The sequence below is a fragment of the Biomphalaria glabrata genome, chromosome 7 (assembly GCF_947242115.1).
Source record: "Biomphalaria glabrata chromosome 7, xgBioGlab47.1, whole genome shotgun sequence".
Classification (NCBI taxonomy): Eukaryota; Metazoa; Mollusca; class Gastropoda; family Planorbidae; genus Biomphalaria; species Biomphalaria glabrata.
Window position 1 is genome coordinate 43585295 of NC_074717.1, and position 20388 is coordinate 43605682.

Below are 20388 nucleotides of genomic sequence, written 5' to 3' on the forward strand. Positions count from 1 at the left end.
TATTCGTTTTGTGTGAAATGTCTGTCCGTCTGTCAATCTGACCGTCCGTCCCGTTTAGATCTCGTAAACTAGAAAAGATATTGAAAATCGGTCATCACAATATTTTAGACCATTCAAAGTTCTGATGCAACGGCTACTTTTTTTTTCCTGAAAGCGAAAAATCTAATTTTTAAAATCAGTTATGCAAGTATTTTTTTTAAAGAGAAAAAGCTAATTAGTATGCATTATAAGTTAGACGTAATTTAAAACGAATAGTAATCTTATAAACTTCATTTTCCTGAACCTTTTTTTTTTTAGCGGAATTTTTTTATTTATTTTTTTTGAGGATTTGAATAAGAGATTGAGCCTTTTCAAAAAATTAGATCAATTATAAGACATCAGTTAGGCCAGGGGAGGCGCGGTGGCTGAGCGGTAAAGCGCTTGGCTTCCGAACCTGGGGTCCCGGGTTCGAATCCGGTGAAGACTGGGATTTTTAACTTTTGGAATCTTTGGGCGCCTCTGAGTCCACTCAGCTCTAATGGGTACCTGACATTAGTTGGGGAAAAGTAAAGGCGGTTGGTCGTTTTGCTGGCTACATGACACCCTCGTTAACCGTAGGCCACAAAAACAGATGAACTTTACATCATCTGCCCTAAAGACCACAAGGTCTGAAAGGGGAACTAGTTAGGCCAGGTTCACATCTAACTTTACATTCACTTTCACCTATCCTTTGATGATGTGGACCGTTGGGGCACTACACAAGATCTGTTAACCTTCTTTCTCCATTCTTATCTCTCATTTGTCTTTGATATTTCATTCGGATGTTCTTTTTGAAAATATTGAAGCCTGCCTGGGTGGACCACTTCGTGGGGCCGATTTTGAGTTTGTGTTTCCACACAAACTGTCTTTTGTAACCTTGTTGTTAAATACATTAGGTTTGAAGTCATAGAATGAAAGTCTAGTGCTGCTTCCAAATTGAAATGCGTGTGTGCTGTTATCAGAAGTAGAGCTTTGGAGATTGGATTCTGGTGCTTCATGCTTAGCAACACTCCCTTTAGTTTGCACACCCGATACACCAATAAAAAAGCTAGCTATTTAGTTGTTTTTTTCCCGTCATGTAGAAATTCAATACCGTACACAGTTAAGTTTGTATCATTTCATTTCTTTCTTGTGGCACGCACTTGACTATGTCGTCACTAATTAGCCTTGACTGAGCACAGAAACTTCACACACAAGAAATCATTCGAAGGAGACCTCACTTCCCTAGTTTTAGTGAAAACTAGGACGTAATCATCATCTTTTTTTGAAGTAACGTCTGTATTATATAAGATGACTTAGGAAACGGAGAAAATCATTTGTACCAGTGAAATAATAGTATGGAGTGCGATTATCATGACCAAAGATTCCGTTATTAACCTACGTTTAAAATAATCAACTAATTAAATGAGAAAGGTTGCTAATATTAAAATGATGTGTATTTGTGCGTCTTGTTATGTTAATCTAAATAATTTTCAAGATACCCGGTAGCATGTTTAAAAAAAATAACAACCCATATAGGGTCATTTTTATGTTAATAATTATTTTTGTTTACAAATGTCATTAGTTGTTAAAAATATTGGCCTGTTTTCTTCATTGGATTTTATTTTCATGAAATAGTTACAATTAAGTGAAACTTCGGTTATTGCATTGCTAGTTTTATGGTCTCAATTTCATAGAAATGTTCATATTTATCCTAACTAGAAACTATAAGCCAATAATGCTACAAGTTGTGCTACAAGTCAATGAGAGACCAATCCAAGAGTTTAGAATTAGTTGTGTTTTATTTGGGCCTCAACATCACAAAAGCTGACAACAAATACAAGTCTACATAATAATGTTGTCCACTAACAAGGAACATAATATCCACAGGTTCTTCAATACTTTGATATACTGTGATGAGTCTAAAGCAAACCAAACTAGGACAAGAGCACAAGAACTGTTTCTGCAGTGGAAGCCTACAAACATGGGAGTTTCTCACACACAAACACACAACTTGTAGTCCAGGAACTATTCACAAACCCAATGCCAGCACTGGGAAATGAGGGGGGGGGGAGTAGATAAATATTCCAAACTGAAATGTTTGTATAGAGAAATGGCACTAAGAGAAGATGACAATTAAAAATCGAGTAGATTTACAATGATACTAAAAAAAACTGGTTTCTTCTTTAGGCAAATAATATTTACATCAACAGTCATTCAAAATTCTTGATTTGTTTTCCAATAAATACATGAAATCACATATCAATTTGTTTCAAGTGTCTACATGCTAACAGGTAATTAAATGCCTAGTTAAAAAAAAAGAACCTCTAAATTGACACCAATGAATCAAAGCAATTCTAGTGATCAATGCAATTGATCTAATGAGCATGAAAGCCGATAGAATAACAATGTAGGATTAATAACATTATGTGGAATTGGTTAAACAACTAGTCAGTCAATTGACATACAAGGGCACAACAGATGCCATTTTGGAGAAGAATGGACAATTTGGCTATCACAATGAAACAGTTGACATAGATACCAGAAGGGATAAGAAGAAGCCATTGGAGCTCTCACTGTGCAGTTGTTTTAACTTGTTGGCCAGTTATATAGTAACTAATGTCATGTCTATATATTTAGTTTACATACTTTGTCAGACCCTTTATAGTCTGTTAGTACAATGAATGATAATAAAAGACTCATTAATACCAGTAGACACCAAAATCCACAAAGTTTAGTTAGCACATGGGATCTCTACAACACAAATACTGGTCATTCAACAACCAGCTGGAGATGCCTACCAACAGATTGCTAATCTAGGTTACAACCAACTTGAGATGCCTCCCAACAGTTTGCTAAATCTAGGTTATTTATAAAATCATATCAAAATCTCAGTAGAAAAAAAAAACAATGACAAAACTCTTTCAATCTTACTGATTGATGCATAGCATAACATACAAAAACATATTGGTTTAAATACAAATCAACCTCTATATAAGACAAGTTTATAATCAATTCTCACATCAATGTAATACAGTGTTCAATAAACTATCTCAAATGTTTTGGTAGAAAACCACAACTTACAGAACCAAAAAATAATAATATACAGAAATCCAGTTACAGTTCAATGGGCTTGGGAGCCTTTAAATGGAGTCAAAATGTACAATTCCAAAGATGAAGTCATGTACTGAAAATTGTCTACTGTCTGTGTGTATCCACACAAATGATATTGCACACCTGAGAAATGGAACAAACGACCACCTCTGTTTTTAAGTACAGAGCCACATTCAAGATTTGTTTCAGTTGTAACCACACACCAACAAATACAACACAAAGATGAACGTTTCGAGTGATACCACATGAAATATGTATACCTTCAAATCTGTCGCTTACAATGGATTCAGTGTCTCCCTTCAGAAAATGAAACTCTTTTGTCTAAAACAAATGACATCAAATCAACAAATCTCTTCACTCGTCATCATTTTCAATAGAAAAGAATGTTGTCAGTCAGACCAAAGTCATCACAGCTATGCCAGAAAATGTCAACATGATTTACACAGCAAATGAAGAACAATAGGTGACTCTCCAGGATCAGGAAATGTCTTGAACAGTCCTTGTATAAAACAATGTTATATATAGTTTATAGTCGCTATTTACACTGTACATTTTCCTCATGACATTACAATACTGTACAACAAATGATACATTCACTATGTAACACTAATCAATGGTTAAAAAAATAACAAACATTGATTGAGTAGTGAAGACGATACATATTCACAATGACCCTCGATAACCAATAGCACTTGTTAGATATCCAACACCATCTTTGAAAGAAAAAAAAGACACCAGATTAACAGAGACTATATGGGTCTTATAGTGGCATTACAAGAATAAAATACAAACCAACCTATGAGTTGTTATATTTGATATTACATGTACGGTAACACAATGCTCCTCTCAACATTGCTTTGCTTTGAAGAGTTCAAGTCAATACACATTCTTCTATACATTTATAGGAATGAACGTTTCCCTCTATAGATCAAGTTCACTCAAATAAATTATATGAAACAATGATATTAAAAAAAAACTATAACAAGTATGGTAGTCTAAATGAGGTAAATACAATTCCTATAACAAAACCTATACACACCAGATGATCAAAGTGAAGAGAATGGTATCAAAGTCAACAGGCCAAGTGAACCTACTACTGAATGAAGTACTGGACTATGAGCTACAAACAATAAAATTGGTAATACTAGATCAATTCATTTGAGCAAATCATATTAGTACAATAGGAATTCCCCTATAAACCTTGATCGTGTGAAGTGATACTTAACTCTTGTGTTCACAACTGAATACAAAATGGGAACAACCCTCTCCCAAACTAGTGTATATAGGGTGTGTAGTAAATACAGCCATTCAGACAACTGAACATTAAAGGTTAAGTATCTGACAAATATGTATTGCTTTATATGATTTGATGAGCATTTCGTCTGAGATTGTCTTCTCAACAATAACTCTTGTCTTCAACACAACAGGCAGAATACAAGAGAGATAAGATAGCTTACTCAGAAAGTTACGTTTCTACCAGACATTTCAAGACATTAAAAAGACATACTCCTAACTATTGCTAATCCTATTTGAGCCTGCACTAGGTAACCAGTAGTCATACTACAGAACAGCACTTGGACTCCACCTGGACAACTTGAGAGCCTGATCCAACTTTACAAAACGTTGAGGCCAGCCCATTCTGACCGGACAGAGAGCTTTTGGCTTGGCGTGACGCTGGGCCAAGTCCAAAATCACCAGAGCAAATGGTCACTTTAGGCTTATCCTCCATCAGCCGGTCACAGTAATCAGAAATCTGGGAGAATTCTATGGACTGGCTTATTGAGCCAGAGTCTTTGGTTTGCGGAGGACAGTGTCCAATGTATTGTATTTTGTGTGGACTTGGAGCTGGTGATACCATCACTGAAGTCAAACAGTTAGTCAGCTGTTTTTTTGTGCTACTTGATTTAGAGGAAACACTGCCCTCGCCGCTGGAAACAGATGAAGCACTGATAGCTGAGAGTTTTCGACTGAAAGCAATAAGGTCAAAGTCTCCTTCCAGCACACCCAGCCCCCCCATCTTGCCATTGACACCGTTCACAGGCTTCTGTCTGGTCAGCTGATTTCTCTTATTGTTAGAGAGAATGTTATGGCTGTTCTCAATGTTAATGATGTGCTGGGGGATGTTTTCATCATTGACTTCCGGCCAGTCCACTGGATCCTCACTGCTAGATTTACTATCACTGCTCAAGAAACAATGTTGTTGTTTTGAATGACTCTTGCCACTTTTGTCACCCGCACCTTTACTGCTACCTCCGCCCCCACCCCCTCCGCCACCACCATCTCGCCTACTTCGGTGACTTGTTTTTGACCCAGCTCCACTGCTTCCTAAGTGCCCACCACTATTAGGTCCACCATTAGGACCGTCAGTGTCACTAGAGTGGTCGCTACTGTCACGCCTGTGCATAAATTTGTGCTTCAGTTTCTCCTTCCTTGACCTCCCTTCAGTGTCGTCTGTGTCACTGGCATCTGAGCTGCTGCAACTAGTACCTCTTTGCCCCGCGCCTTTCCTTCTTCTCCTTTGTTCATATTTTCTGAGAATTTCAGGGGACGCCATTCCGCTATGACTATACCTTCCACGCGGGGCTGACAGTTTTAACGGCACAAAATCATCTTCGTCTTCAGATTCATTCTCTTCGTGAATCTGGTTAAGCTGATTAAGTAGCTGGGGAGAGCTACATACAGATTTTAAAGGTCGCCTGGGGTTAACTGAATCATGGCTGCTACCTGAAGATACTAGTATGGGATTACTCTGCTCGAATCCTGAATGTTCTCGACCGCTTTCATCTAAAAATTCCAAACTTTTTGAAGGCTTCAGCTCACTGCCGATCTCAAAGTCCTCCAAATCATCGTCGTCATCATCGTCCTGTGACTCTTCATGAATCAGGCTGCACTTCCTTACAGCTGCAAACATAGCCTCGGGAGAAAGATGAGTCATCTTGGGGGAAGCTGAGACGGGTGAAGGGTGTGTCCCAGGGGGAGACACAAGCGACTGAACAAGGTTTGAAGAGTCAAAATGATCAGAGCCAATGGACTGCGTCCTAGACAGGAAAATAAATATAAAAAATTAAAACATGTTTTCAATGACTCTACTCTACTTAGTCAATTTATCATTTTAAAAAGTTTTTAATCTTTACAGAGATTTATAGTGTTACAAATCTGTACTATTTCTATAGGATAATGGATTAAAAAGATTAAATAAATAATGAGTGACAAAGGCACAACTGCATGCAGAACATGGAAATGCCTATTACTAAACTCACACATCTAACATTAAATGTACAGAAGAAGAATGTAAATATTTATTTTTGTTGGTGATTAAATGACTTAAACAATTAAAACAGAAAAGAAAAAAAAAGTGCTAATAAAAATAGATGTTTAAATGTAATAAAATAAAATTTAAAAAAACTATCAAGATAATATTAAACATATGGACAAAAAGAAGCCCACTAGGAATAGTTGGGACATTTTGTATTTTAGCAAATGTCAGACAAGTTGATAGTCTACAGTCTAAAGCCCTGGATCTGTATCTCAAAGAAATTATACACTTATACACATACATCTTAGCATTTACAAATATAGATTTTCCTTCCAAATGTTTCCCAGATGTGTTTTTCTCTAAATTAAGTTATATATTCTTTGCTGTTAGATAGTAAACAGTAATTGATTTAGCGTTGTTAATTCAGATAAGTTATCAAAGAATCTAATTACGTGTTGATTTTTAGGATTATTAATATTGTTGTTTCTTCCAATTCCGGTAATACAATTATTGAAGTAATCTAATTAATTGTACAAATTTCAGTATCCAATAGAAAGCCACAATAAATACATGCAGCAGGAGAAGATACCACGCAAAGCTTATTGTTTACACATGATGCTACTGATAAAAATCCACTTTGTCCTATAAGCTATGCTGTATTGGTCATGTCTAGGAGAGGATCTATCATCTAAAGAGCAATAATAGGATGTGGCCCACTCCAACAAAATAAATCAAAGCAAGATAAATAAATAAGCAGCATTTTACTTCCTTGTAGTCATATTTTTTTTTTAAAGTCAGACTTAAAAGCAAAGACCACAAGTTGAAATGAAAACACTAGCTAAATGACTAATCTTTACGTCGTCATGAAGGTCCTCCTTTGGCCTCATCACGTCGCCCACCTATTATTTGTCCTTAGACAGCTCAACCAAAGGGATGCTCTTTGAGGTCTGTCTTAAAAATAAACCAATCACAAAACGACAAATCATGATTTTGTGTCAACAGGGCACTAAGCTTATAACAATGAAATTAGCCCTCTTAACTGTCGATATTTCTTTGAAAAATCACTATGACTCAATTAAATGGAAGAGGTCACAATTAATACAGATGAATTACTGTAATAAAGATATAATATAAAAGCATTAGAAACAGTAAATAGCATAAAGCAAATAGCTATTAGGAAAGTCGAATGCTGGGTAAGCGCAACACAAAAAATGTATTTAACACTAGCAGATAAAAAGGAATTCAGAGATCCAATCTGTAACAACTCATCCAACTTGTTTAACCCAAATAGGATGAGAAATGTATTAGTGAAGGACAGTGTTATGTATTTGGCTGTTACTGTTAGTGATAATATTAGAGTTCAAGTAATTGGTATTGAATCTAACTCAATAGATTAAAGGTAAAACTGCCTATTTAAAGTACAAACTATTTATTCCGAAGGGAACAGTCCAATGTCACTAAGGCTAAAAACACATCTTGTCCTAAGCTGTGCTGAAATGAGTCTCTACCATTATTCTATCTCTAAGCTTTTTCCCTTCTAAGTTTTTTAATGTACCATCAAGTCACTAATGGAAATCCCCAATTTTTAATCCCAACTCCTATGGTCAAACTATTTAGCCATTACAAAAGTAAATAATGATTAGAAAACAATGGGATGCCACCACCTAATAACGAAGCAATTGAAGATTATTGACCACATTCAACATCAACAAAGAGTGATGCTAGAAGACGTAGTTGCAAAATGTTTTCAATGTTTGTTTCAATGCTCTTTCTGTTGTCAGAAAGTATGTGTCAAATAAGACCTCGCACAGCAATATGGTACGCATCATTGAAACAAAATAAGCAAAATATCAAGATACAGAATCTATTTACAATAGGAATGTAGTAAGTTTGCCAAGGGCCCATGGCTCTCAGTATTACTGACATTGTCACAAGTAAAAACTACAAGACACCAAATATTTAATCTTCTAAAGAAAGTCCAGATAATTGTGAGATAAATCTTTTGGTTCCAATGATGCAGTTTGGGCTTACAACACCTTATCCAGTGCCAGAAATGTCCATATCTCAGAAGCATTTAAACCAATAAGGGAATTCTAGTTGGAGAGATGGAAAACGGACAACAGAAGGTACAATTCTGAAACTAGAATACAGAAAGCAGGCCTCTGCTCTAGAGATATCCCAATTATGTACAATTCTGAAACTAGAATACAGAAAGCAAGCCCATGCTCTAGAGATATCCAACTTATCTGCAAGAAACAAAGACCATAATGAAGACGTAAACTCTGCCATTAGCCAAATACTTTGTCACTTCCACAAGTCAAAAAAAAAGTTTTAAAAAGTAAGATGAGATCAGTAGAGTTGGTCAATTACCAATAACCCAACAATGTCTGGGCACATACAGAGACTAACACTAGATGCAGAGCAAAGGCAAAGAAAAACAAAAAAGGTACTACATCTCCATGTGAAATAAAAGTGGAAGTAATCTAGCGTAGTTCAAACTGATAGAAAACACATCCAGGATCTTTGTGATGGGTTTTAAACCCAAATTTGCTCCATCAAGTGAACAGGTCAGGCTTAAGATAGGCTGAATAGATTTGGAAGTTACATGGATGCTGACTTAAATACTTTTTTAAAAAAATACTTCACTTAACCAATAATTTCAGACAACCCTTCACTTATCAATGACTTTTAGACAACCCCTTTACTTATCAATGACTTTTAGAGTCCTGAGTCCTTCATTTATCAATGACTGTCATAAAACCTTTAGTTACCAAAGCCCTTTGCTTATCAATGACTGACATAAAACCGTTCAGTTATCAATAACTTTCAGACAACCCTTCAATGACTTTCAAAAAAAAACTTTCACTTATCAATGACTTTCATAACAACCTTCAGTTGGATGACTTTCAGAAGCCACTAAATGTACTTTCCTTCAGACATACGTTCCAAATCATTCTAAAAATATGCTTCCCACCCTTTTAAACAACAGTTTTACAAACAATAAGTGCTAACAACAAACCACAGTTTGCCATGTAATTAGCCTACAAGTAAATCCATGGGAACTCGCTTTAATTTTAGTTTTTGTCATGTGCACTTAGTGTTTCTGGATTCATTCAAAGAACAAAGATATCAAATGCTTTAAGGATTTAAGCAGCTGAGTGCAAGCCAAGGAAATTTACCGTGTAAACGGTGAGTATTCATATTCCGAGTAAACGAGAGATGATGGAGAGTTAGGGCTGAGGGCAATGCGCTGCTTTGATCTGAGAAATGGAGAAAAACAAACTTATTGCATGCACAAAGCTCATACTGACTAATGCAATGCTAGGCATTCCTTACACTCTGAAACAAAAAATCAAAAAGGTGCAAAGCAAACAAATATGAAGTAAAAATAAATGATGTGAAGCATTATTTAAATCAACAGAATTATAACTGAATATGAAAACATTTGTCATCAATGTCAGGAAACCATAACACTGTAGAAGTTAACCATAACAAAAATGATTTTAAATAGTATACTAACTATTGATTGTACTATACAATAACAAAATAAAACCAAACAATAAAATGAATATAAATGAAAACAGAAAACTGTCTGTTGTATTATCTATGATGTTTTATAGTTTATTATTCAGCATAATGAATGGCATCCAAGTCTTTTTATGACTTACAACAGACAATTGAAGTTGCAGACATTTGATAAGCTCAACACAACACTAATCTATACAATGATTCTACATCAACTAAGGAAAGAAAGGGGATTCATTTCTTTAAGCTTCATCATCTGTGCTTGATGAAAAGACAAATCCTGGTAATCAATAACACAAACTGGCAGGAGTTTGGATTTCTTTATTCCATCACAACGAGCTGTCTTGCTTTTCTGAAAGGTCAACTTTAGTAGTTACGTTGTCTACAAAAGCATTCTCCGCCCAACTTTTACGGTAAAGATGGACAAGATCGCGCAAGGACTCTTGGACCTTAACAACAAGCACAGACTCCTTCCTTGACTGTCGAGTTGAAGTACAAGCAGATGACTCTTCGGCCAAAGTACACAAACTTTTACTTGCGTCCTCTCGGTCTTGGGGTGAATAAATGACTGTCTCAGCTGATTGGCTGTAGGGACATGAACATATTCTCTGACATGATATTTTACTGCACTTACTACACTTGCCTAGTGTAGCCAAAAATGTGTTTTTCTAGGGAAAAAAAAATTTCAGAGAGGAAACAACTCAATCCTTAGGAGGAAAAATAATCACTAGAAAAACTAAAAACTAAACACTGCACATGAAAAAAAAATAATAATAAAAGAAGCAGACAAAGAACAGTCTGCTATGACACCAGTACACAGACTACAAGGTACACTTACTTTACTCCAATAGTTCTTTAGTTTACTTACATCTAATCATTGTACTGACCACTGTTAGGAATGTTTAGGATGAAATTGCAGTGGAAGATATCTGGGAAAAAGTGTTCATCCTTTGTTATAGTTACAACGTAACCTAGAGGACGTTCCAATTATACAGGTTGCCTTTGTTTCAGGAAGGAGCCTAACTAGGAATGAATGTATGTCTAAGCACAAGGCTATTAAAGTTTTAAGAAACTTCATGACCAAGGAGAGGGGGGCACTAATAGTAAATAACAATGGAATTGTGATTCCCTAATGTTAATCAGAAAGTTACACCCACACTGAAGCTTAGACTTGTGTGGCTATGACAACAAGATGTAAGCACATCAAAATCAAATGTTCAAACATGCACAAACAAAAATCGCTGAGACAAAGTATTTTTCACATGTGAGCATTTACTTTCAATCATTTTTGTTACAGATGTTGTTCTAGAGTGAACATTACTCGTGCAGTCTGCCTAAATTGCTTAAAATAAAAGTAATAAGTTAAATTGTACCCTGCCACCCTCAAACAATAATAACCTTCATTATCGCTGTACAGAGTTTTCTACCTCTAAAACAAATGCATTTGTGTATAGTCTTAGTAACCCAATTTTGAAAGAGGACAAAGCTCAACATTGATATAGATCAAACTATTCATGTGGGCACTGTAAGATGAAGACAACTACAAATAGATTAGCATACAATAAATACAATTTCAGATTTGTTTTCCTTGGTTAAGAAAGAAAACACTGACTTGTATATGATGGAATCTCAGAACATATCTAGCAATCTCAAAAGATTAATACTGGTGCAAGAAAAACAATAGTGATTTTTTTAGTTTCACATGATTTGAACTATGCCTTCATAGCAGCCCTGATATCAAAGTAATATCAAACAAAGCCAACATGAGTAGATACTCATATAAGCCATATCAAAAAGCCAACAAGACAACATAAGAAGACACATGCCAAACACATTCCAAATAATAACCACTGGAAGTGGAAAAAACCCAGGAAAAGGGGAAGGGAGGGGGGTAAAACAACCATTAAAATAAAATAAAAAAACACATCACATGAAAAATAAATAAAGCATTTGGATCATCATGCAGGGGGGGGGAAGTGATTTAAACTACAGGCAAAGTGGCCTACTTTCTGTCTTTGCCTCCACTCCATGGAAACAGTCTTTGGTGTGGCTGTGCTGGAGGTATTAGGCCTGCTTCTTGGGCTGCTTTCCTCTCAAAAAATGAACTGAGTATGGCTATTTTGGAGAACGATGGCCCCGAGGACTTTTTCTTGCCTGAAGAAGTTTTCCCACTCTCAGATGTCAGAGGAGCAGACTTGACTTTATGTTGAGGTTTCTTATTGTTGGCATCAGGGATGAGTATGATGGGGGCCCCAGAGCCTGGAGTTGTACCAACACTTCTGGCGCCAGTGAGGCCCACATTTTCTTCTTGCTGCTTCTTTCTTTGACCACTGCGTCTGTCTAAGGTCATACTAATGGTCAAACTTTTGACAAACTCCTGTCCACCGGGGCTAACAGGCAGCCTCATTGCCTGAGATGCTGACTCCCCCACAATAGGAGGGGTTATGATAAGTGTTGGGGGAGCCACAATGGACTGATGGATTGGGGCAGTTTTTGTCTTCTTCATTTCCCTTTGCTTGCTAGAAGAAGGAAACAATAGCAAACTGATCAACTGGAAATTTAAAAACTATATATATGGTCCTCTACTATTACTATCTAATACACAATAGTTTCTATTCATTTAAAAAAAAAAATATCAATCATTTAAATCATTACACTTGTCAATGCATTTTTCTAAGTTGATAAGTTTTAAACTTTTACCTTACCATATTATAAACATACATGTTAAATAATTAACAATACTAAGCTAGCCATCAGTTGAAACAAAAATAGCAAGTCAAAATGACACAAAATTCAAAATCTGACTTGATACCTACTGTGTGATAGAAAGTATTAAAGCACAACTCGTCTTATACTGTTAACATTTGACAAACTTAAGTTTAAAAAAAAAAAGGTTAAAAGAAGTTTGAAAGCAAAAAAAAAATAATAATAATTTAAAGTATTCTATTTAAGTTAGAAAAAAGTCCCACCCTTCTACCATTGAAGCCATGTATCAAGACTTGAATAGTCCTAATGCCCCCCAAAAAAAGCAACTTAAACTATTTATTGCATCTTATCAAGACTGGGATAGTCCTTCCACGGCAAACCATTATTTGCACAAGGATCAACAATAAACTTTGTAAATATCCTCTCAGTCCCTGCAGCCATGAAATTTTAAGAACAGTGAACAAAAATGTTTTTCTGAACCGCAGAGAGCTATAATCCCTAAACCAAACTAGGTGACAAAGGAATGTATTGGAACAAAACTTCCAAGAATGTATTCCACTGATACTTTGAAGACTCCTAAAGAAACATGTCCAGAATGCACATTTCTTTCTAGGATCTGCTCTTTATTCCAATCTGTTGTCTTTCTCCACCGTCTATTTTTCTCAAATGCTGTACTAATTTACAAAAACAAGTGTACACTTCCATGCCCTTCCACCTTACAGGATATGTTTAGGCTAGGATGTATTCATTTTCATTTCTGAAGGAGCTTCTAAACTCTTTCCAGGTGTAGCAAGTAGATGTACTTGTCATTATTTAAAAAAAGACATCGAGATAGCAATGCTTTACAATTTATCAGCCAACTAGTTCCAACTCATGTACTAGCCTTTGCTAAATGGCTAGTATTTAGACAATTATTTGACTAGACCTCTTAAAGAGTAGGACTGCTCACCCTAAGGTACTGAAGTCTACAAAACATATTCCCCACTTCAAGCCCAGTAATGTGAAAGAAAATTCTAAGAAAACATGTGAGCTTGACTAACGTGTCCATTATGAAGGGCATTTTTCAACTGACTTGTTTAGAAATAATTTAAAATGAATTAGAATATGATGAAGAATCAAAGTCTAAGAAATACTAAATCTATTAGCTAACTGCCATAACTTTCCTAGCCAGACTTTGCTCTAAATAATTGTAATTATATTAAGAGTCAATGTCAACTAAGAAGAATCAGTGATGACACTACAAATCTCATAAGAAGCTAAGTGGTACGCAAGTAGAAACAAACAAATGCACACCTTTCCTCATCTTTCCTTCCCATGAAAAAAAAAAAGCCTATATTGCGTTACTAATGTTAAAAAAAAAAAAAGACAAAACATGTCAACAAGCCAATAGCAACATTCTGAACATAATTTTTGAATTCATTCCATATAGTATTGTAAGTTAAAATGAAATATTCAAAATTCATTAGTCTCATAGCAAGACATAGAAACGCTACTTAAGTATAAAAAATAGATGTGTTTATTTACTTGAATATTTAGACTCATGAAAACATTTTGTTAGTAAGTATTGCAGCCTTGCTACACAAAATTGAATGTACTTTTATTCAAAAGGTGCTAATATAAAGGCTTACAATGACTTTGACATTTAAGCAGTAATCAACAAACCGATTTAGCATTCTTGTAAGTGTTAAAAATAATATTCATATAAGATGTGCAATTAATTAATATACAAAAAAATTTCAGCCAATTATTCATTTTCCCTTTAACTAACACCTCTTCAGTGGAATTAAATAAAATGGAGACAAAGAATGATTCACAAAATAAATGACTAGTTTTTCAAAAAAATAAAAATATACAAAAAAACAGGAAATGTTTTCATTTAACAACATAGTACAACAATTACATTTTAATATTGTTTAACTTAAATAAACAAGAACATTAAAATGTATCACCCAAGCAGATTGAAAAAGACATCTCAAATAATTATACCGGACATTCAGAGCACACAAAAAAAAGAGATAAAGAATGGACAACATAAGAGAAATAAACTCGAACAAAACACAAGGATTCGCAGTTCATTCAACACTGCTTAAACACATATCCATATTTAGTTCAATAAGAAAATATTCATAAAGTCAAACCTAGTGGAAGATCTATTTAGCTGGAAAAAATGGTGAGACACAGAAGGGAAAACAGAAAAATGCATTGCAACAATACAGGATCAATAGAGTACAATAGGAACTTATACAGTTTCTTCTAACAACAATAGTAAGATAATGATTAGATGTATTCTTAATATTAATAATTATTTACTTTTATTTTACTAATGATATATTACTAAAATTATTTAAACATTAGAGATAATGAAAGAATCTGTTAAATATAAACTCTTTCCTAATCTAGGGTAATTAACGAAATTATTTTCCAAGGTGACCATTTCAAAAATCAAATGGCAGTAAAGGGGTTTAAAAGTCTTTAAGTCCTATGTATAGTTAAAAAAAATGGATGTCTGCTGCTGAACAGTTTAAAGTTTAGAAATAGGGACTAATACATTAAGTTTTCAATTGAACATTGTAGAAGTCCTGGAGAACTTAGGAGCACGCTGTGAAACTACAAACTGAGCACGGCTGGTGTAATACATAGACTGGGAAAGAGTTGAGGATGAAATGAGATTTATCATGTGGACATAAAGAGTTGTACCCACCGTGGTGAAAGCATTAAAGGCTCCAAATGAGGTTTCCCTATTGCCGAACTGCTGCTGGGAGCTGACTGCTTTCGTAAATTATTTGACTGGGCTGCTGCCGCTTCTTGTTGCTGTAACTTCCTAAGTCTACGTTCTACCAGTAAATAATATGTGGCTGCTATGTGATCATAAGCGTCACGTTCTAGGGATCTGGAGACAGAGGTGAGGCAGAAACACATGAGAAAGTGACACCTAGAAGAGACAATGAAACAACTCAAACAATGAATGTGACCAACTGTGAAACTGAAGAGTTGAGTACTCACTGAAATATTTCTTCTCTAGTGCAGATCTTGCCTTCCACCATTTTCTGCACCACATAGTTATGGTCTTCTTCAGAGACATGATCCCTTGAAAGGAGGGGTAAGTTGATATGTTGATGGGATGGTTCATCATCAGTATTCAACCAAGGGTCCTGCTCTATATCCTCTAAATTGATCCGATGGGATGGCTCTCTGACTAACATTTTAGATATCAGTCTGTCAAATACATTGTAATCATAATTTGTTAAAACAAAAGAACGACCCAGCTAACAAAGTAATACAAATATTTAATTTAAAGATTCTTTGGCTATACAATTCTGAATGTAAAAATCTGGCTTCAAATTAATCCTGGTAGTAAACTGTCTAGAAGTAGAGCATTAGAGTAACTATAAACTTAATTCCATGTAATTATTGACAATTGATTCCAATACGTACTTTCGACATTGCTCAGAAACATGTGATGGTATCTGGTATTTGCAATCCATTATCATAGTGAGAGTTTCACTATCATTGGCTTCTTGAAAGGGGGCACGACCAGCCACAAGCATAAAAAGAATTACCCCTAAACTCCATACATCTGAAAGACAGTTTAGAACAAACAATGTAAGGAATAAGTTTAACAAACACATAGTTCACTGGGAAATGCAGTAATTAATAATTGATAGCAGCTATCTTGTACATATTATTTCACAATTTCATTTCCCATTAACACAAAGACAGCAATGAAGTCCAATATTCACCCTGAAAAACCGGCTGCACACAATCATCAGTAGGTAGGTAGGTTAGGTCTGTTGCAGAGTTACCTGCTTTTTATCTTTGTTTCTTATTATTGCATAAAAGTTAAATGACACATAAACAGTGAATGCATCTAATTGTAAAGATATGCCAACAATGCATTTAAGTCTGTCCTGCAAAGGTAAAAAATATAAAACTCCAATTTTTGCTTACAACGGAGTTAAATATATATATTTTTTTGTTGTAGAAGTGTGTAATCAGCATTATTTGTAATGAAACTATTTCCAATCAAAACATTTATGCACATATAAATCACATCAATAAAAAAAAAAATACTGATTTACTTTACACAAGTCTGTGGGCCAGAAAATAAACAGTTTACAAACATAAAGAGGGACATTTCTCAATACTAAAAATTAAGGGAAGTATATTTGCTTGATTTACTTTTAAAACATCACAGTCAAATTCAACCCCTGAAAGATAAGTTGTTTTTTCTTGCATTATTAAAATCCAAATATGTTTAATATTTCTAGTGCTTGTAAGTGTACACATAGTCAAGATCATTCCCATTTAAAATAAGTCATTCAAACAATGGAGGAGGGGAAATGTTAAAAACGTTATTAAACTGACTGTCATATTAGTAATATATGTGTTTTTTTAATAGGGCATATATATGTAACAAGAATTTATGCTTTTTAATGTCCCAAAATCTGTGAGACAGAGAAGTAGCCATGTGAGACACAAAATCTGTAAGACATAAAGATGTGGCCATGTGAGACATAAAGATATGGCCTCATGAGACACCAAATCTGCCATGTGGCCATGTGAGAAAAAGTCTGAGAGACAGATTTGGCAATGTGAGACAAAACCTGATGAGACACAGAGATGTGGCCAATTGAGATGAAATACCTGAGCAACACAAAGAAGTGGAAATAGGAAGAAACAAAATTTTAAGAGACCCAAAGAGAGATCAACAAATTATGAATTTAAAACTGGGAACAACACAATACAGACAGCAAAAACAATACTTTAAGACTGAGCAACATTACTCTCCAAAATGTCCCTTGAAAATGCTGAATATTTTTATAGGCCTAATACTACATATAATGTATTCTTTACAAGTAAGCTTGAAACCAATATATCTGGTAGGAAGGTGGTTTATTATAAGAAAAACATTCTGGGGTTCAAAAAATAGTTACTGCAACCACCTTCACTTATTCATAGGACAGTCTGATTTAGCAGAGGAAAATTATTTTTATTTATAAGTTGACTAAATGTCAACTGAAATTATAATTTCTGACAAATATATAATTACTATATTGTTGATATGAAGGCTTTTAATATAATATTTATTTAATACATTACAAAAAAATACTCAACTGCATATATTACTGATAAATAAAGGAATGACTAGTCACTAGTAGCAGGAAACAGGGCATTCTCTAGCACACAGCACAATACTACAATACTTTAAAGTAATAGTATATCAAGGAAAACAAACAAAACTAAACAAAACCAACATAAAACCAGTATAAAGTGAAACATGGACACAGACAAAAACAACACAACAGAAAACATGCTAAATACTTAGTGCTATACAAGATGAAACTCGATGGAGGACACATATACTAACCAGGAGATAATACCAGTTATAAAATATGAAGACTCCTCTATTGTAAAATAAAAAAGAACAGATGAAGTTGGGCAGGTCATCTCAAAAGAATGTCAGACAATCTTATCTTACATAATACAGATGTTACTTCAAAAAAAGAAGATGATTACGTCCTACGCGTCATGCATTTAGTCATGACTTAAATTCTGCCAAGTCACTAGTTTTCCTGGCTAGCTCAGGCAACCCATTCCATGCTCTAATAGCACTAGGGAAGTTCAAGGAGTATTTGTACAAATTTGTCCTAGCATATGGGACGAGGAATGTGCCTTTATCTTTGTGTCTTTCAGAGTATTTTATTAAATTTTGTTTTTGTATTTGAAGATTATGGTTCAGTGTTTTATATATAATTGCTACTTTACTTTTTAGTCTTCTGTCCTGAAAGCTTTCTAAATTGAGTGATTTTACTAAAGGTGTTACTCTAGTCAAACGTGAATAATCGTTTGTTATGAATCTCACTGCTCTATTTTGTGTCTGTTCCTGTTTCTTAATGTTTTCTTGAGTTGAGGGGTCCCAAACGGAGGATGCATATTCTATTATTGGCCTAGCCAAGGTTAAATAACATTTTAGTTTTATGTTCTTATTTGATTTATAGAAATTTCTTTTAATAAACCCTAATGCTTTGTTTGATTTTTTTATAGTTTCATCAATATGTGGATTCCATGACAGTTTTTTATTTATTATAACACCTAGGTATTTTGCGTTTTTAGTCTGTGTTACTGGTTTGCGATGAATAAGATAAGTGGAATTAATTTCTTTTAGTTTTCTTGTTTTAGACAACAGAGGAACAAAATAGCATACCACCAAAAACAAAAGGCAGGCCATGAGTCAAATGGCTTAAATATAAAACTTGTGAGTCAGATCTACAACACTGGACAACAGTTAACAACAGCCAGAACAGCTAAAAGTTCGGGTACATGGAGACAAAAATCACAGCACAGAAGTAATCTGAATGGAAAGATGTGTTGAAGCAGGCCAAGGCCCTCCATAAGCCTGTACTATAAGCCAGTAGCCTTTGGGATCATGGATGGATGCAACAGACATAAATGATAAATCACAAAAAAATTGATTATATATATATGAATATTATATAATATAAATTTCATTTCTAAGCAAAAGTGATAAAAGAAATAAACAAAACTAAATAGAGTAACTTACCAACTGCTGGTGGATCATAAGAATCTCCCAACAGTATCTCAGGTGCAGAATAAGCTAATGAACCACAGGATGTTTCTAGCTTTTTACCTGGAGCAAAAACATTACTGAAACCAAAATCAGTCAACTTGACAATTCCGAATTTGTTAAAGAACACTACATTTTCTGGTTTCAGATCTCTGTGAACAACATGTAATCGATGACAATACAAAATAGCTTCAACTATCTGCCGAAAATATTTTTTGGCTAGCTGTTCATCCAACCCTTTATCATGTTTCATAATGTAATCATACATGTCTCCATCCCCCAATTCTAATATAAGGTACAGCTTCGTCTGTGTATCGATAACTTCATATAAACGAACAACATTTGGATGTTGAACCAACTTCATACACCGTACTTCCTGAAACAGATGTGATCTGGAAATGTCATCAAGCTTTTGTTTATCAATTACTTTAACGGCAACTTTCTCTCCAGTAAAAACATGCCTAGCCAGCTTAACTACAGCAAAGTGACCCTGTCCTATCGTCTCTTCCAAATCATACAGCCCGGCAATCTTGCCATCATATCCGCTTTTCTTTTTCCCCGCCATCCCATTTGGCAGTGGAAATAAAAGTTTTTATCAATCAATCAAATATCCATTATAAGAAATAATCATGTAAAACAATAAACTAAAATGAATCTTTCCATTATACTGATCTAAGCGATCAGCCATTACTAACTCGACGCGCACCAGCCTTGCGCTTGACGTTGTGTCACGTGATCATAATATCCTGAATATTTTTTTTTTCTTACTTGTAAAGTCCTTAGCAATTTACTTTGAAGATCTAAGAGAATCTGCACTAGATCTTGATCCGCACCCCCTCCCCAAATTCTAAATCTAATTAATATCTCATAGTCATTTCAGTAAAAAATGGCAGCATTTCAAGAATATATATAGATCTATTGGCCTAGCACTACATCTATATTTAATAATTAGCATGCTAATTTTAATCTTTTATTGTTTGGAACCAGTTTTTCTTCGATGAAAAACTTAATTCCACTTGTTGCACCCACCAGTAGGCCTATAGCGCGACCCACCTGGCATAACAATGTGTCCTGACTCACATGATGTGGTGTATATATATAGGCATACATGAAAATAAAATGGGGTGGGGCTATTCGTGTTATTATAAATTCTAATAACTTTTATTCTATTGAATTAGCTATTTCAAAAATATTTAGGCGCTCC

At 34.8% G+C, this 20388-nt stretch overlaps 1 protein-coding gene across 4 annotated transcripts; it reads right to left on the reverse strand.

The window, feature by feature from the left end:
• Window positions 1-1780: 1780 nt before the first annotated feature.
• LOC106061138 (SNF-related serine/threonine-protein kinase-like) lies at window positions 1781-19912 on the reverse strand. Of its 4 annotated transcripts, XM_013219210.2 has the most exons (7): window positions 19161-19912; window positions 16034-16175; window positions 15602-15814; window positions 15300-15488; window positions 11899-12411; window positions 9547-9627; window positions 1781-6149 (listed from the first exon to the last, which is right to left on the reverse strand). In XM_013219210.2, the coding sequence occupies exons 1-7, from the start codon at window positions 19747-19749 to the stop codon at window positions 4667-4669; spliced, it is 3210 nt and encodes a 1069-aa protein (XP_013074664.2). In that variant the 5' UTR covers window positions 19750-19912; the 3' UTR covers window positions 1781-4666. The 4 variants fall into 4 exon arrangements, with proteins under 4 accessions (XP_013074664.2, XP_055890888.1, XP_055890889.1 ...); XM_056034913.1 differs by lacking the exon at window positions 9547-9627; XM_056034914.1 differs by lacking the exon at window positions 11899-12411 and having other exon boundaries at window positions 19161-19911.
• Between the last annotated feature and the right edge of the window lie 476 nt (window positions 19913-20388).